The 14,290-nt window shown below is 43.6% G+C and overlaps 1 protein-coding gene across 1 annotated transcript in view; it reads left to right on the top strand.

The window, feature by feature from the left end:
* znf574 (zinc finger protein 574) overlaps nucleotides 1–14,290 on the top strand; it is a 55,026-nt gene that overhangs the window by 21,731 nt on the left and 19,005 nt on the right. Inside the window, exon 6 of the mRNA XM_084335894.1 lies at nucleotides 554–648. Within this exon, the coding sequence (XP_084192020.1) occupies nucleotides 554–648 (95 nt within the window). The remainder of the gene's footprint in view (nucleotides 1–553; nucleotides 649–14,290) is intronic.

The following is a 14,290-nucleotide window of genomic DNA, read 5'->3' as shown; positions in this document are numbered from 1 at the left end:
TTTCCCCCCAAAAAAACGGAATAATTTCAGGTAACTAATAATTTCACTGGATGCATTCAAAAGGCTTTCTAAATGTAAGCATTATCTGTGCAAAATATGATCATTAAAAAAGTAAAAATTAACATTACATATCTCTTGTTGTTGAATTAAACCAACATGCATACTTTTGACAATAAATAAAATAAGAATTGGTTCTTACTTGCTTGCCTGGGTAAATAAATGTAAAAAAAAAAAAAAATTGTTATTGTTTTTTTAAATTTTTTTTACCGATATTTTCCGATATCACATTTTACTGCCGATATCGGCCGATAATATCGGTGGGCCGATAATATCGGACATCCCTAATTTTTACCTAGCACAATCTAGCATTTTATATAAAAGTATTCTGTACTTTTGTATGACAACTAATAAAGAAACTTGAACTTGAACACATTCTCAACTTCAGTTTCCAACAACCCCCCCCCCCCCCAAAAAAATCTGGAATTATAGATTTTGTGTGAATTGCAAACGTGTGTGATTGTTAAGAAGTGGTGTGTCAACAACCTCTCTGCAGGTGTGTACTCTGGACAGTGAAGGAGCTGCACATCTCTACTGCTGCCCCCACTGCCCGTCACGCTTCATTAACGAGGACCAGCTCACACACCACAAGTACGTTAATGACACTTTGATAACCTATACATAACAAATACATACAGTATACAGTTGGGTCACATAACATATACATACAGTATACAGTTGGGTCACATAACTGGGTAACAGTCTGGCCACATATCTATACAATATATGACAGTTGGGTCACATATACAGTACATACAGTACATACAGTATCAGCCGAACGCACAATTGGAGGTGGGCTTCCCACTCTCCAGGACATTTACACCAGGTGTTGCAGGGTCAAGGCTAAGAGAACAGTCAAAAGACTCTAGCCACCCAAAGAACTGCCTCTTTGCACTGCTGCGGTAAGGCAAGCGCTACCATTCACTTTAGACACTTTAAACACTTTTAACACTCCACCATATTTTATCTATTTATTACAAAAATATTTGCACTACACCCATACCTCATTTTTGCATATAGCATTTTTTTTTAAGTTAGCATTTTGTACTTAATTTTGTACTTTAGATTGTATACTGTTTATTGTATATTTTGTGTAGTGTTTGGACTTTATTCTTTTTACTGTATGAAGCACATTCTCGGGGGCTCATACGGAACCAAGCATTTCACTGTAATATACATGTACTTTATACATGACAAATAAAACAAAACAAAACTTGAAACGTATACATACAGTATGCCAGTTGGGTCACATATACACATGGACTATGAGAGTTGGGTAACATATACATACAGTATATGACAGTGTGGTCACATATGCTTACAGTATATGACAGTGTGGTCACATATACATACAGTATATGACAGTGTGGTCACATATGCTTACAGTATATGACAGTGTGGTCACATATACATACAGTATATGACAGTGTGGTCACATATGCTTACAGTATATGACAGTGTGGTCACATATGCTTACAGTATATGACAGTGTGGTCACATATGCTTACAGTATATGACAGTGTGGTCACATATGCACAGAGTGTAGCTGTACTCTGAATTTGTAGTGTTGTAGGAGAGAGTCACTCACTGCAGCAAACCAGGAAACATCCATGGCGACACAATCAACGCTGTGCATCGGTCTAGCCTGCCACTACATGCGTATAGACCAGCTATTGTACACTAGGGTCCAATAATTCCAACCTTGTTCACAGGTGTAAACACATTAGCATTAATGCTCAGAGCTGGAGCCCACGACAGGATTTAGATAACCCTCCCCACCCTCCCCACCTCCCCCTCGGCCCGGAGCTGCAGTAGCTGAGCCGTGTCCTCTCACTGGGCAAGGCCTTTAAGCTGCGTAGTAAACACACTGCCTGAAACCACTGGGCGCCCTTCAGCCCCCAGTAACAGATGATTGACAGACTGAGGCCTGGTGAATTAAGATGATAACGATAAGAATCCAGGAGGCTGGGAGAGAAAGGAGACCGGAAAAGGTGCCGGGAGCCTGGCCCATGCCTGGGTGAGGAGGGGAGGGGAGGGGAGGGGAGGGTGGGGGTGAAGGGAGACGAAGCGATTGGCTCGTCAGTGACCCCTGAATCAGTGGGAGGGTGTGCTCGGGGAGCCAATGGAGCATTACCCTTGAACTGTCTCTCCTGTCTGCGGTTGGTGCTGGCTGTCAGTGTCTATCTATGCGGGCTGCTGTAGGCATCCCAGCTCCCCCACTCATTAGCCAACATGTGGCTGGGAGGAGAGGTGCCTAAAGGTGTAATACTCCTTGCCTCGGGGGTCACCTGGCCGTGAAATATTGATTCCTATTGTCTGCAGACAAGCGGCCCCCGTCATCTCGCATAGGAACCGAGTTGTCCCTGCGCGTTAGCTTCAGCGTCCCCCATCACAAGACTCATACGGTTAAGCACTTTACAAACGCATCACTGGTAGCGGAGCGCTATACATGATACATAGACTGCCATGTGTCTTTCTGTGGATCATCTTGTGTTTTTTTTTAACCCTTTCACTACCACACTATAGAAGGTTAACCCTTTAACTACCTTGCAGACTGTTAACCATCTGTAGTGTTTCAAGTTTCTTTATTAGTTGTCATACAGAAGTACAGAATACTTTTATACAAAATGCTTCTTTCTGTTACGCTCCAGAGACTGTGCTAGACAAAAATAGATAAGTATAAAATAAGTATAGCAAGTATAAAATAGAAGTCAAGTACGTAGACACAAGTGTTCAGTATGTACATATATACAATGTTCAATGCAGAGTAGAAGTAACTGAGTTACCATACACTATACTATACAATATAATAATATACAATATACTATACAGTGCAAAGCAAAAATGGGATGAGGTACAATTTAGGTACAATTTACAGTAAGGTGTAATGAGGTATGGGTTGTAGTGCAAATTCTTTACCAATAAATATAAAGTGTTTAGGTGTTCTAAAGTGGGTAAAGTGGGTGCTGCAGTGAGTTGTTTGTTTAAAGTGAGTGTGTGCGTGTGGATGTGTGTGCTGTGAGTGCATTTGATGGTTGTTACATAGTGTTATTGTTCGTTGAGCATCCTGATGGCCTGGGGATAGAAGCTTCTTCTGAGTCTCTCTGTGCTTGCCATGAGACTCCGGTATCGCTTTGAACTGACCGCAGCAGTTCAAAGAGGCAGTTGTTTGGGTGGCTGGAGTCTTTGATAATTCTCTTAGCCTTACCCATGCACCGCTTGTTGTAGATGTTCTGGAGAGTGGGAAGCCCCCCTCCAATTGTGCGTTCGGCTGAACGGGCCACTCTCTGTAGTCTGCTACGCCTGCTACGGTCTTGTGCGGTGCTATTCCCAAACCAGGAGGTGATGTTGTCAGGATGCTCTCTATTGTACATGAGTAGAAGTTCTTAAGGATCTTCTGACTGACTTGGAACTTCCTTAGGCGCCTGAGGAAGTAGAGGCGTTGCCGTGCCTTCTTCACAACACTGTCAATGTGTGTGCTCCATGTCAAGTCCTCGGATATGTGGACTCCGAGGTACTTAAAACTGTTCACTCTCTCAACCGGTGCCCCGTCGATGCTGAGGGGGCTGTAGTCCCTGACCCCCGACCTCCTAAAGTCCACAATCATCTCCTTTGTTTTGCTGACGTTCAGGGAGAGGCTGTTCTCTTGACATCATCCCGCTAGAACCTTGACCTCCTCCAGGTAGGCCCTCTCGTCGTTTGCAGAGATCAGGCCCACCACTACTGTGTCGTCAGCAAATTTGATGATTGTGTTGTGTAACCATACTGCATGTAGTGACCATACTGCAACATGTGCATGTAGTAACCATTTGATGATTGTGTTGTTGTTCCGCTGTGCCACACAGTCATGTGTGTTCAGGGAGTAGAGGAGGGGACTCAGAACACAGCCCTGGGGGGCCCCTATGTTGAGAGTGATGGATAAGGAGGTGCAATTGTGTGTATTGAGCCGTACTGTATTGTACCCATTCTGCAATCTGTTAATAAAATGTTCATTAAATCAATCACCGTGCAGATTGATTGATTGAATGACAGTTTTATTAACAGATTGCAGAATGGGTACAATACAGTACAGCTCAATACACACAATTGTTAAGGGGATGCAGACCAGAGAAAGACTTTCGTCTTGTTTACATCAGGGTACCCCATTTTCAATTCATAATGAATTGTAAGTAAGGGTGCAACTTGCTCCGTGCAATCCATTCTTTGTGGATCTAGCCCAGAGTCTCCATCAGCAGTGTCCCCCCCCCCCCCCTCCATTGCAGTGGTTTGTAGGCTGGTGTTGTTATTCCCAGCCTCAAACCTCGCATAGAAGGTATTGAGATTGAGATGTCACTGTTCAGCTTGAGGGGGAGGTGCCTACTAGTGTGGTAGTGAAAGGTTAACCTTCTGTAGTGTTGTAGTGAAAGGGTTCATTTTTTTTTTATCTACTTTTTCTCCCATTTTTCTATTATTCTCCCATCCCAATTTTTGTATCGTCCAATTCTACCCTCCCCTGTCTCGAACGCTGTTGGCCATGCCTCCCACAAGCCGGCTGCAATGTGGACGAAGCCTTACATCACGTGTCCCCTCCGGTACTCGAGGAAGTAGTCGTCGCATATTTTCACCTGCACAGCGCGATCTCTCAGCGTCGGGGCGGGGGTCTGCGTGGGAGAGACACGCCGCCCCCGTCGCTTCCTGATTCTGCTGCGCAGGCGCACCAACCGACCTGTAGGAGGCACTGTCCACAACGTCCGATCCCCACCCATCAGCTTCCCACCCCCTAATACTGCCAATTGTATTAGTATGAACGACCAGCCAAGCTGATAGCGATGCGGAGAGCTGGGCTCGAACCCAGCGTCTCCTGCATTGGTGGTGAGCGCCTTGCCCACTGCACCACCTAGCAGCCCAAAGGGTTAACCTTCTGTAGTGTGGGTAGTGTATAACCTCGTTCCCAGTTTTATCTCTGTGAGATAAAGCCTGGTAAAGAACTAATGCCGAAAGTGTCTATGGGTTAGAACTTCCGGTGTATGTACTTCCCCTGGAAGCTGCCTCCGAACGGACCAAACTTTTCCTGAATCCTGTCGGCAAACAAGCTAGAAAGTCCTGGTCATGCAAAGTCCTGGTCATGCAAATTCTTCAGGCAAAGGCGTTGCAGTGGCTTAAACGAGGAAATATTGTGCACTTCACATGTTTCTTTTTTTGTGTTTAATTTTTTAAACATAACATACAATTAGATATACAAGCATTAATTAACATTAATTAATGAAATCACCATTTAAATTTTTTTTAGCATATGAGATATACACCTAATACTTGCTATCTAATACCCTACATACATTATGCTCTCGCTCGCTCCCCCCCCCCCCCCGGACCCCCACTTGGATAATCCACCATTATCATTCGCTCCTAACCAGGCACTACAATTCATATGCTAGCTTTTATTCTCTCCACCACTTCTAACCACATTGCAATTTTGGTTTCACTGACGCCTAAAATTCTTGCTGTAGATATTTCTAGATAAATCACGTCGAGATATGTAAGAACCCAAACCTTCCGACACATTTTTTCCGGTTGAAACCATCTTGATGCTATCAGCTTTTTAGCCGCTGTGATACCAGATAAAACTAATCTCTTTAGCTGTATAGGGACTGCAAACTCAAAAACATCATTCAACAGCAATACAGAGGGGTGTACAGGTATATTCAGAATTAAGAAATTTGATAATTTCTGGGACACTTCTTTCCAGAATATCTTAACTGGTGGACAGTCCCAGTACATGTGCATAAATGTACCCTCATCCCCATTTGTACATAAGGAGCATCTGGAGTCTTGTTTAAGTCCCATTCTGTTCAATCTTATAGGAGTCAGGTATGTCCTATGAATATAGTTAAGATTAATTTGTTGATGGTCCGGGTTACGTGACGCAAGTCGAACGTTTGCCCAGGCTTCTTGCCAATCAAAATTTATTTCCAGGTCTGGTATATCCCTCCTCCAGACTGAGTCTAGGGGGAGGATTCCATACGAGGACGTTAGTAATTGATGATAAAAATCTGATACAAAACCTCTCGATGTCTCTCTTTCATAAAAGAATTTGTGGTATCTGTGGTGTTCAATTGGTATCCTTAATGGAACTCTATGAGCCTTCAAACAAACCAATAACTGTGTGTAAAAATTATATGTGGAACTGGTGAGATTAAATTTTTTATGTATGTCTTCATATCTACAAAAACCCTGTTTGTTGAAAACATCTCCTAATGTGTGTATGCCCTGCTTTTCCCATTTAGGGTATCTTATAGGTCGTTTTCCAATCAGGAGTGCATTGTTATTGAATAGGGGAGTATGACTATGCCATTTATGTGGGTTAGAATATTTTTTTTGTGTTTCACGCCATATCCGGATCGCATGAGTAATAATGGGGCCAAATTTCAATTCGCATTGCTTAATTGATAATTTGGTGTATACTATGTCCTGCAGTCTATGTGGTGCTACTATATTTACTTCTAAATTTCTCCAGGATACTGATGCTTGGGAATCAAACCAGGTTGTCAGTGGTCTTAAAGTGTACGCCTTAAAATAGTGGTAAAAATCTGGAAATGCCATACCTCCGTCGGCTTTGTTTCTCTGTGCGGTGGATCTTTTTATACATGGAGGTTTGTTATTCCAAATAAATTTGTATGCGGTAGAGTGTAATTTTTTCCAGTAACCATCTGGAGGGGGTAACGGTAGCATTGAGCTAATGAAGTTGATTCTAGGTAGGACATCCATCTTAACTATTGATACCCGTGCCTGTACTGAGTTTTTAAGTTTTGACCACCTGTCAAAGTCGTATTTGATCTTATCTTGGATTTTTATGTAATTGTACTTCACCGTTTGGCTTATAGTAGGGAATACTTCAACTCCCAAACATCTGAAGTGTTTAACCATTGGTATTTCTTCTGGAAGGAGTATATTTTTTGCAGGGGCATTAAGTGGAAGGAAAGCCGACTTTGGCCAATTTATCCTAAATCCCGATAGATTGCCAAAGTCATCAATCAACTTGAGAAGATGAGGCATTGAGGTGTTTTGCATGAACAGTATTACGTCGTCCGCATATAAACAAATTTTATGTTGTGTGCCCTTGATTGCGATTGGTTCTATGGATTGGGATTGTCTTATATATTGTGCTAAAGGCTCTAATGATAAAGCGAATAGTCCGGGACTAAGAGGGCAACCCTGTCTAGAAGAGCGTGATACCGGAAAGATTTCGGAGGTGATTATACCTGTTGTAATCATGGCCGATGGGTCTTTGTATAATACTTTAATCATATCAATGAATCCTTTTCCTAACCCCATCCTTTCTAGTACTGCCCATAGATAAGACCATTCCAACCTATCAAAAGCTTTCATCGCATCTAGGGACAGCATCGCCTTAGGTGTGGTGTCATCCTTGCTGGCATCTAGTACATGTAGTAACCGTCTTATATTATCCGTGATCAAGCGGCCTCTTATGAAGCCAGTCTGATCAGGATGAACTAAAGACGTCGTATGCTTTTGAAGTCTGATGGCTAATACCTTGGACAGCTTGATATCGGTTCCGAGGAGGCTTAAGGGTCTATAACTACCGCAATCGGTGGGGTCTTTGTCTTTTTTAAGGAGGACTGTTATGAGTGCAATATTGTCGTTCTTATGGAAGTTCCCCTCCTTGATTGAATATAAAATCATATTAAGTAATAGGGGTCCAATTACGTCCCAACATGAGAGGTACATTTCTGGTGGGATACCGTCTCTTCCAGGAGCCCTACCACTTTGCATTTCAGATATGGCCTCCCTAAGTTCATCTAGTGTGATGGGTGTTTCTAACTGTTTAGCGTCATCCTCTGATAGTTTAGGGAGGTTAATTTGATTAAGATATGTGTCCATTTTGTTTTGATCGAAGGTCGTTTCTGATTTATACAAGTTGGAGTAGAACTCTTTGAATGTCTCGTTGATTTTTTTAGGGTCTGTAACAAGTCCTTGTTGTGCTTTAATGGTAGTTATATCTGCAAATTTTGCGTTGACTCTTAACCGCATAGCTAGTAGGTGACTTGGTTTAGAACCATGAAAGTAGTGCTGTTGTCTTGTGCTACGTATTTGTACTTCAGATTGTTGTTTATAAATGGCATTAATCTCTTTTTTTAACACATTAATTTGAGTTTCCAGTCGAACCGAGTAGTTGTATTGTAAAGAGGAAAATAACGTAGAGTAAAGCGTTTCCAGCTCTGCCAGTTTTGAGCAACGATTCTTGCGTATTTTGAAGGAAAAGCACCCGGTAAAATCCTTGATCAATCCCTTTACCGACATCCATAATATTCTGGGGTCCTGTACCGATTTTGCATTCTCCAGTAGGAATACAGAAAGAGTTTCTTTGGGTTGTGTAATGAATTCCTTGTTATTCAGCAATATCGAGTTAAATCGCCATCTTGGGGCTCGGGATGACAGTATACCAAATGATCCTTTTAGGAGTAAATAACAGTGATCTGATAGTGCATTGGGTACCATTTCCACGTCATAGTTATCAAATAGTCTCGGGGATGCAAAAACATAATCTATTCTGGAAAGTGTGTTATGTCTTGCAGATCGACAAGAGTACTTCCGGGTCGTGGGGTTGAGTGATCGCCATAGATCATTTACACCTGTATTCTTCGACCAATCCTTTAACGCATTAGATGAATTTTTCTGTTAGTTGGAAAAGGTGGGATAAGATTTATCCATCCCAGCCAATTATAAATTAGTATTCAGGAAGGTTTAACATTGTTCTGGTAAGTGTAGTGTAGAAGTTAGCTTCATACAAATTTGGGGCATATACCGCTACCAACGCTATTTTCCTATTCCTGTATACAATTTTAGCTATGGTTATCCGACCATCTGCATCAGACCATACTCCCTTCAATTCAATATTCAACTTCCGTTTCACGACTATACTGTAGCAACTCCACGGGTTCTCGTTCCAAAGGAAGAGTGACTAATGTTATGGTATATGTTGTCCGCTAACGTAGCTTTGTCTTCCACTAAAATGTGCGTTTCGCTTAGAAGAGCCACGTCAACCTGTTTTGTTTTTCTTTTTTTAAAACTTTATTTTTTAGCGTTTATCGCTTTTCTGGTCAAGCATGACCGACAGAAACAGGTTGAAATGGGATGTAGAGCAGGGGAAGACATTCTGAGAAATGACGGCGGGTCCGGGAATCGAACTCGTGTCCCCCAGATCCGTGACGAGCACGGTTTTCCCCGACGCAGAAATAGCGCAGAGATATGCGGTGAGCTACGGGAGCTCCCCTAACCTGTTTGTTTTTCATCAGTGTGAGCACGCTTTTGCGTTTATGTTGATTATTTATTCCCCCAGTATTCCAGATCATTATATTCAAACTAGCCATAATCTATACATGTTGTTGTGTAATTGTTGGTAATGCTTCTGGAGTGCGAATTCACTCCAGAATTCACTTGAGAGCCGAGCTTAAAAACATACATATATACAAATAAACCCCTAAATCCCCCTCCCTCAGAGAGTCGTACAGGACTGTGTTCCATAGACACAACCTTCGCGTATAACTCCCTCCCTTAAACCACCGGTTTGCCCAAAGTGAGCCTTTTAACCTTAACTTTCCTATGCTAATTGCCATAGGATCTAAAACTTTCATTCTAATTTAATAGAATGTCACTTGTGGTCTAGCGCCTTCCCATTAATGTAATACAAATTATGTGAAAAATGAAAAATATACCTCAATTGGCATATTTATTTGAACCTTCTACTAACATGTATATGTTGGAACCTTCAGAAAAAAGAGAAAAAGAAAAGAGAGAAAAAAATAACAAAAAAAGGAGATTTTTAGAACTAAATTATGTAAATCCCTAAAGCAATGGAGCAATTGCTTAAAATATTAAAATAACTTTGTCAGGCTTATACCTTTAGATGAAGATGAGGTTTTTAAATCCTTGTATGCAGTTCGTCCCCCGACAAGTGTGGGCATTAAACCGTTATGAGGGTTTATTGAACTTTCGTATCTGGTTCATGTGCATATACATACCGAATGTTATTGTTCACACTCCTGTAGTCTCGCGAGAGGTGCAGAAATGGGATGTGGAGTCGGGGGGGGGGGGGGGGGGGGGGGGGGGGGGGCGCTCCAGGCTGCGTTTGAGTGCACAGACTGGAGCGTGTTCCGCGACACAGATAACATTAATCTCTACACGGAGACAGTGCTGGACTATGTTCGTACTTTGGTGGAAGAAACAATCCCCACTACCACAATTAGAGTTTACCCAAATCAAAAACCCTGGGTAGACAAATCCGTCCGTGAAGCTCTGAAAGCGCGCACCAAAGCATACAACGACGGCCTGGTGGCAGGCAACATGAATGACCACAAGGTGGTGCGATACAACGTAAGGAGGACAGTGACAGAGGCCAAACGGCGCTACAGGGATAAAATTGAACTCCAGTTTGAACAGGCTGACTCCAGAGCTATGTGGCAGGGGCTCAAAACGATGACAGACTACAAAGGCACCTCCCTCAAACTGAACAGTGACATCTCCTTAGCAAATGACCTCAATACCTTCTATGCGAGGTTTGATGCTGGTAATAACAACACCAGCCCACAAGCCACGGCAATGGGGGGGGGGGGGTCTGCTGCTGATGGAGACTCAGTGTTCAGGGTAACAGAGCATGAGGTGAGGCGGACCTTTAAAAAAGTGAATATCAGGAAGGCAGCAGGACCGGACGGCATCCCCGGCCGCGTCCTAAAAGTCTGTGCCGACCAACTGGCCCCGGTATTCACTGACATATTTAACCTGTCCTTAGAACAGGCTGTCATCCCCACCTGCCTGAAGAAGTCCACTATTATCCCTGTACCCAAAAAATCCAAGCCTGCTTGCCTCAACGACTACCGCCCTGTAGCTCTCACCTCCATAGCCATGAAGTGCTTTGAGAAGCTAGTAAAGGGCTACATCTGCTCCTCCCTCTTCATCAACATGGACCCCCTGCAATTTGCATACCGCCCCAACAGGTCCACGGAGGACGCCATAGCCCATGTGCTGCACACAGCAGCATCACACCTGGACAAGAGGAAGGGGAACTATGTGAGAATGCTATTCATCGACTACAGCTCGGCATTCAATACCATAGTCCCCTCCAAACTCATAGCCAAGCTCAGGGACCTGGGCTTGAACTATGACCTCTGCCAGTGGGTCTTGGACTTCCTGACGGGCAGACCCCAGGTGGTAAGAGCAGGCAACTGCACCTCCTCATCCATCACCCTCAACATAGGGGCCCCCCAGGGCTGTGTTCTGAGTCCCCTCCTCTACTCCCTGTACACACACGACTGTGTGGCTCAGCGGAGTAGCAACACAATCATCAAATTTGCTGACGACACAGTGGTGGTGGGCCTGATCTCTGCCAACGACGAGAGGGCCTACCTGGAAGAGGTCAAGGTCCTGGTGGGATGGTGCCAGGAAAACAGCCTCTCCCTGAACATCAGCAAAACAAAGGAGATGATTGTGGACTTCAGGAGGTCGGGGGTCAAGGACTACAGCCCCCTCAGCATCGACGGGGCACCGGTTGAGAGAGTCAACAGCTTTAAGTACCTCGGAGCCTACATATCCGAGGACCTGACATGGACCACACACATTGACAGTGTTGTGAAGAAGGCACGACAACGCCTCTACTTCCTCAGGCGCCTAAGGAAGTTCCAAGTCAGTCAGAAGATCCTTAAGAACTTCTACTCATGTACAATAGAGAGCATCCTGACTGGCAACATCACCTCCTGGTTTGGGAATAGCACTGCACAAGACCGAAGCAGACTACAAAGAGTGACACGTTCAGCCGAACGCACAATTGGAGGGGGGCTCCCCACCCTCCAGAACATTTACAACAAGCGGTGCAGGGGCAAGGCTAAGAGAATCATTAAAGACTCCAGTCACCCGAACAACTGCCTCTTTGAACTGCTGCGGTCAGGCAAGCGATACCGGAGTCTCAAGGCGAGCACAGAAAGACTCAGAAGAAGCTTCTATCCCCAGGCCATCAGGCTGCTCAACGAACAATGAACACTACACAACAACAACCATCAAACGCACATAGCACACACATCCACACGCACACACTCACTTTAAACAAACACACTGTAGCACCCACTCCCCACACTTTATATTTATTGATGAAGGATTGCACTACAACTCGTACACCTTACTGTAAATTGTACCTAAATTGTACCTCATCCCATTTCTGCTTTGCACTATATAGTATTGTACATTAGTACACTGCATAGTATTGTATATTATATGGTAACTCAGTTTTTTTACGTCTATTCTGCATCGAACATTCTATACTGAACACTGTGACCTCATTTTCTACTTCTAATTTACATGCTATACTATGTTATTTGATACTATCTTGTCTAGCACAGTCTCTGGAGCGTAACAGTAAGAAGCATTTTGTATGAAAGTATTCTGTACTTCTGTATGACAACTATTAAAGAAACTTGAAACTTGAAACTTCATTGTAGGAGTACAGTGTATTCTAGAAAGTTAGCCATCGATCTTGATTTGTATACACTGATGTTATGTTCCAGAATATCCTTCCTATCCAAGAGTTATGTCATTCCAGTGTATTCCAGTATATTCCAGTATGACCCTGAACGATCGAAAGAAGAATCCAGAATGTTCCAAAATGTCAACGATAGATTATTGCCTGCACAAAAACCAGAAATCTATAAATATAGTGCCTATCGTTTCGTATTAAACTCTTTGTACCTCAATGTTGCCAGCAGGCTTATTTGCTGCCGCTTTTGTAGTCGAGCCATGGCAAAGTCATCCAAATAAAAATAAGAAAAAAATAAGAAAAAGAGATGAATAAGCTTGTCATCTGAGACGGGCCTATGGTGCGTCCGGCCCCGATGTTGTGTTTGCTTCATGTAATCTTCGGTGTCTTCAGGCGAGCGTAACCCGAATCTTTTCCAATTTTCCCCCACAATGGAGAGAGACGCTGGGTAGCGAAGGCTGGGATTGAGTTTCCTCTTATAGAGTTTCTGCAACACTTCTTTGTAAGGGGCTCGTCGGATTATAGCCTCCCTGCATAAATCTTCGTAGAACGACACTGGTTTATCGTTATATTTCAGTTTCCCCCATTGCATACGTGCCTCTCTGATGATCGTGTCTCTTATTTCTGTTTTACGCAGAGTAGCAATGATAACTCTCGCCTTGTTGCCGTTGGGGTCCCGGGTACCGATTCTATTACAATGATCCACTAACGGCACTGTGGGGAGGATTTCTTTACCTAGAATTTCAGCTAACACTGTTGGAAATGTGTCGTCTGTGCATTTGACTGATTCATCCAATCCCACAATACGGATATTAAATCTACGATAGTGACGTTCGGAATCGAGCAGCCTCTCCATTGATTTCTCTTCGTTGTCATGTATCTTCTTCAAAAGCACTTTGTCCCCCTGTTGCATCTCCTCCGCTAGCTCCATGAATCCTTCATGAAAAGCCTTCTTGCTCTCCTTGACTTTCAATGTAAATTCGATCACAGTGTTTTCAACTGCAGTAATACGCTCGGATTGATTTGCGGCCGCTGTTTTAACCTTCGAATTTAGCATCGATATATAATTTGAAAGCGTCAGCCTTGGCGTCCGCCTTGACGTCCGCTTTATCCATCAGATCCTTTATCAGATTAGTCAGAGACTTGAAATCGGGTGGTGTATTCTCCATGCCTTTATCGGTTGAGGTTGTAGGAGCGTTGGAAGGAGCGGCGGTATTGTCGGATATTTTCTTCTCAATTTCCACTGCTATCCCTTTCACGAAGCCGGGACCGTTATATTGTCGTCTGCTATCTCCCTCACGGGGCAAGTCGTCACCGGTGCCGTTATATTGTCCTCTGCTATATCCCTCACGGGGCAAGTCGTCACCGGTGCCGTTATATTGTCGTCTGCTATCTCCCTCACGGGGCAAGTCGTCACCGGTGCCGTTATATTGCCCGCTGCTATCTCCCTCGCGGAGCGTGTCACAGCCGGGGCCGTTATATTGTCTACTCCGTGTCTCTTTCCAGGATCTTTCTCTTTCTTTGGTCCCATGTTGAATCTTTCTTTCTGTTGATATAGTTAGTAGAAGGTCTTATTTAATATATACGATGAGGTTTAAACACATTAGTGTCGTACAAATAAGGTTTTGAAGCGAAATTGACGTTAACGGGAGCGGAGCGTTGACCAAACGTGTCCGCTACATCTCGCTCTCAAACCGGAAGTCCACTTCACAC

Source organism: Notolepis coatsorum (assembly GCF_963971535.1).
Source record: "Notolepis coatsorum genome assembly, chromosome: 19".
Lineage (NCBI taxonomy): Eukaryota > Metazoa > Chordata > Actinopteri > Aulopiformes > Paralepididae > Notolepis > Notolepis coatsorum.
Note: the sequence above shows the minus strand (reverse complement) of the source record. Positions and strands in the feature narration are given on the sequence as shown.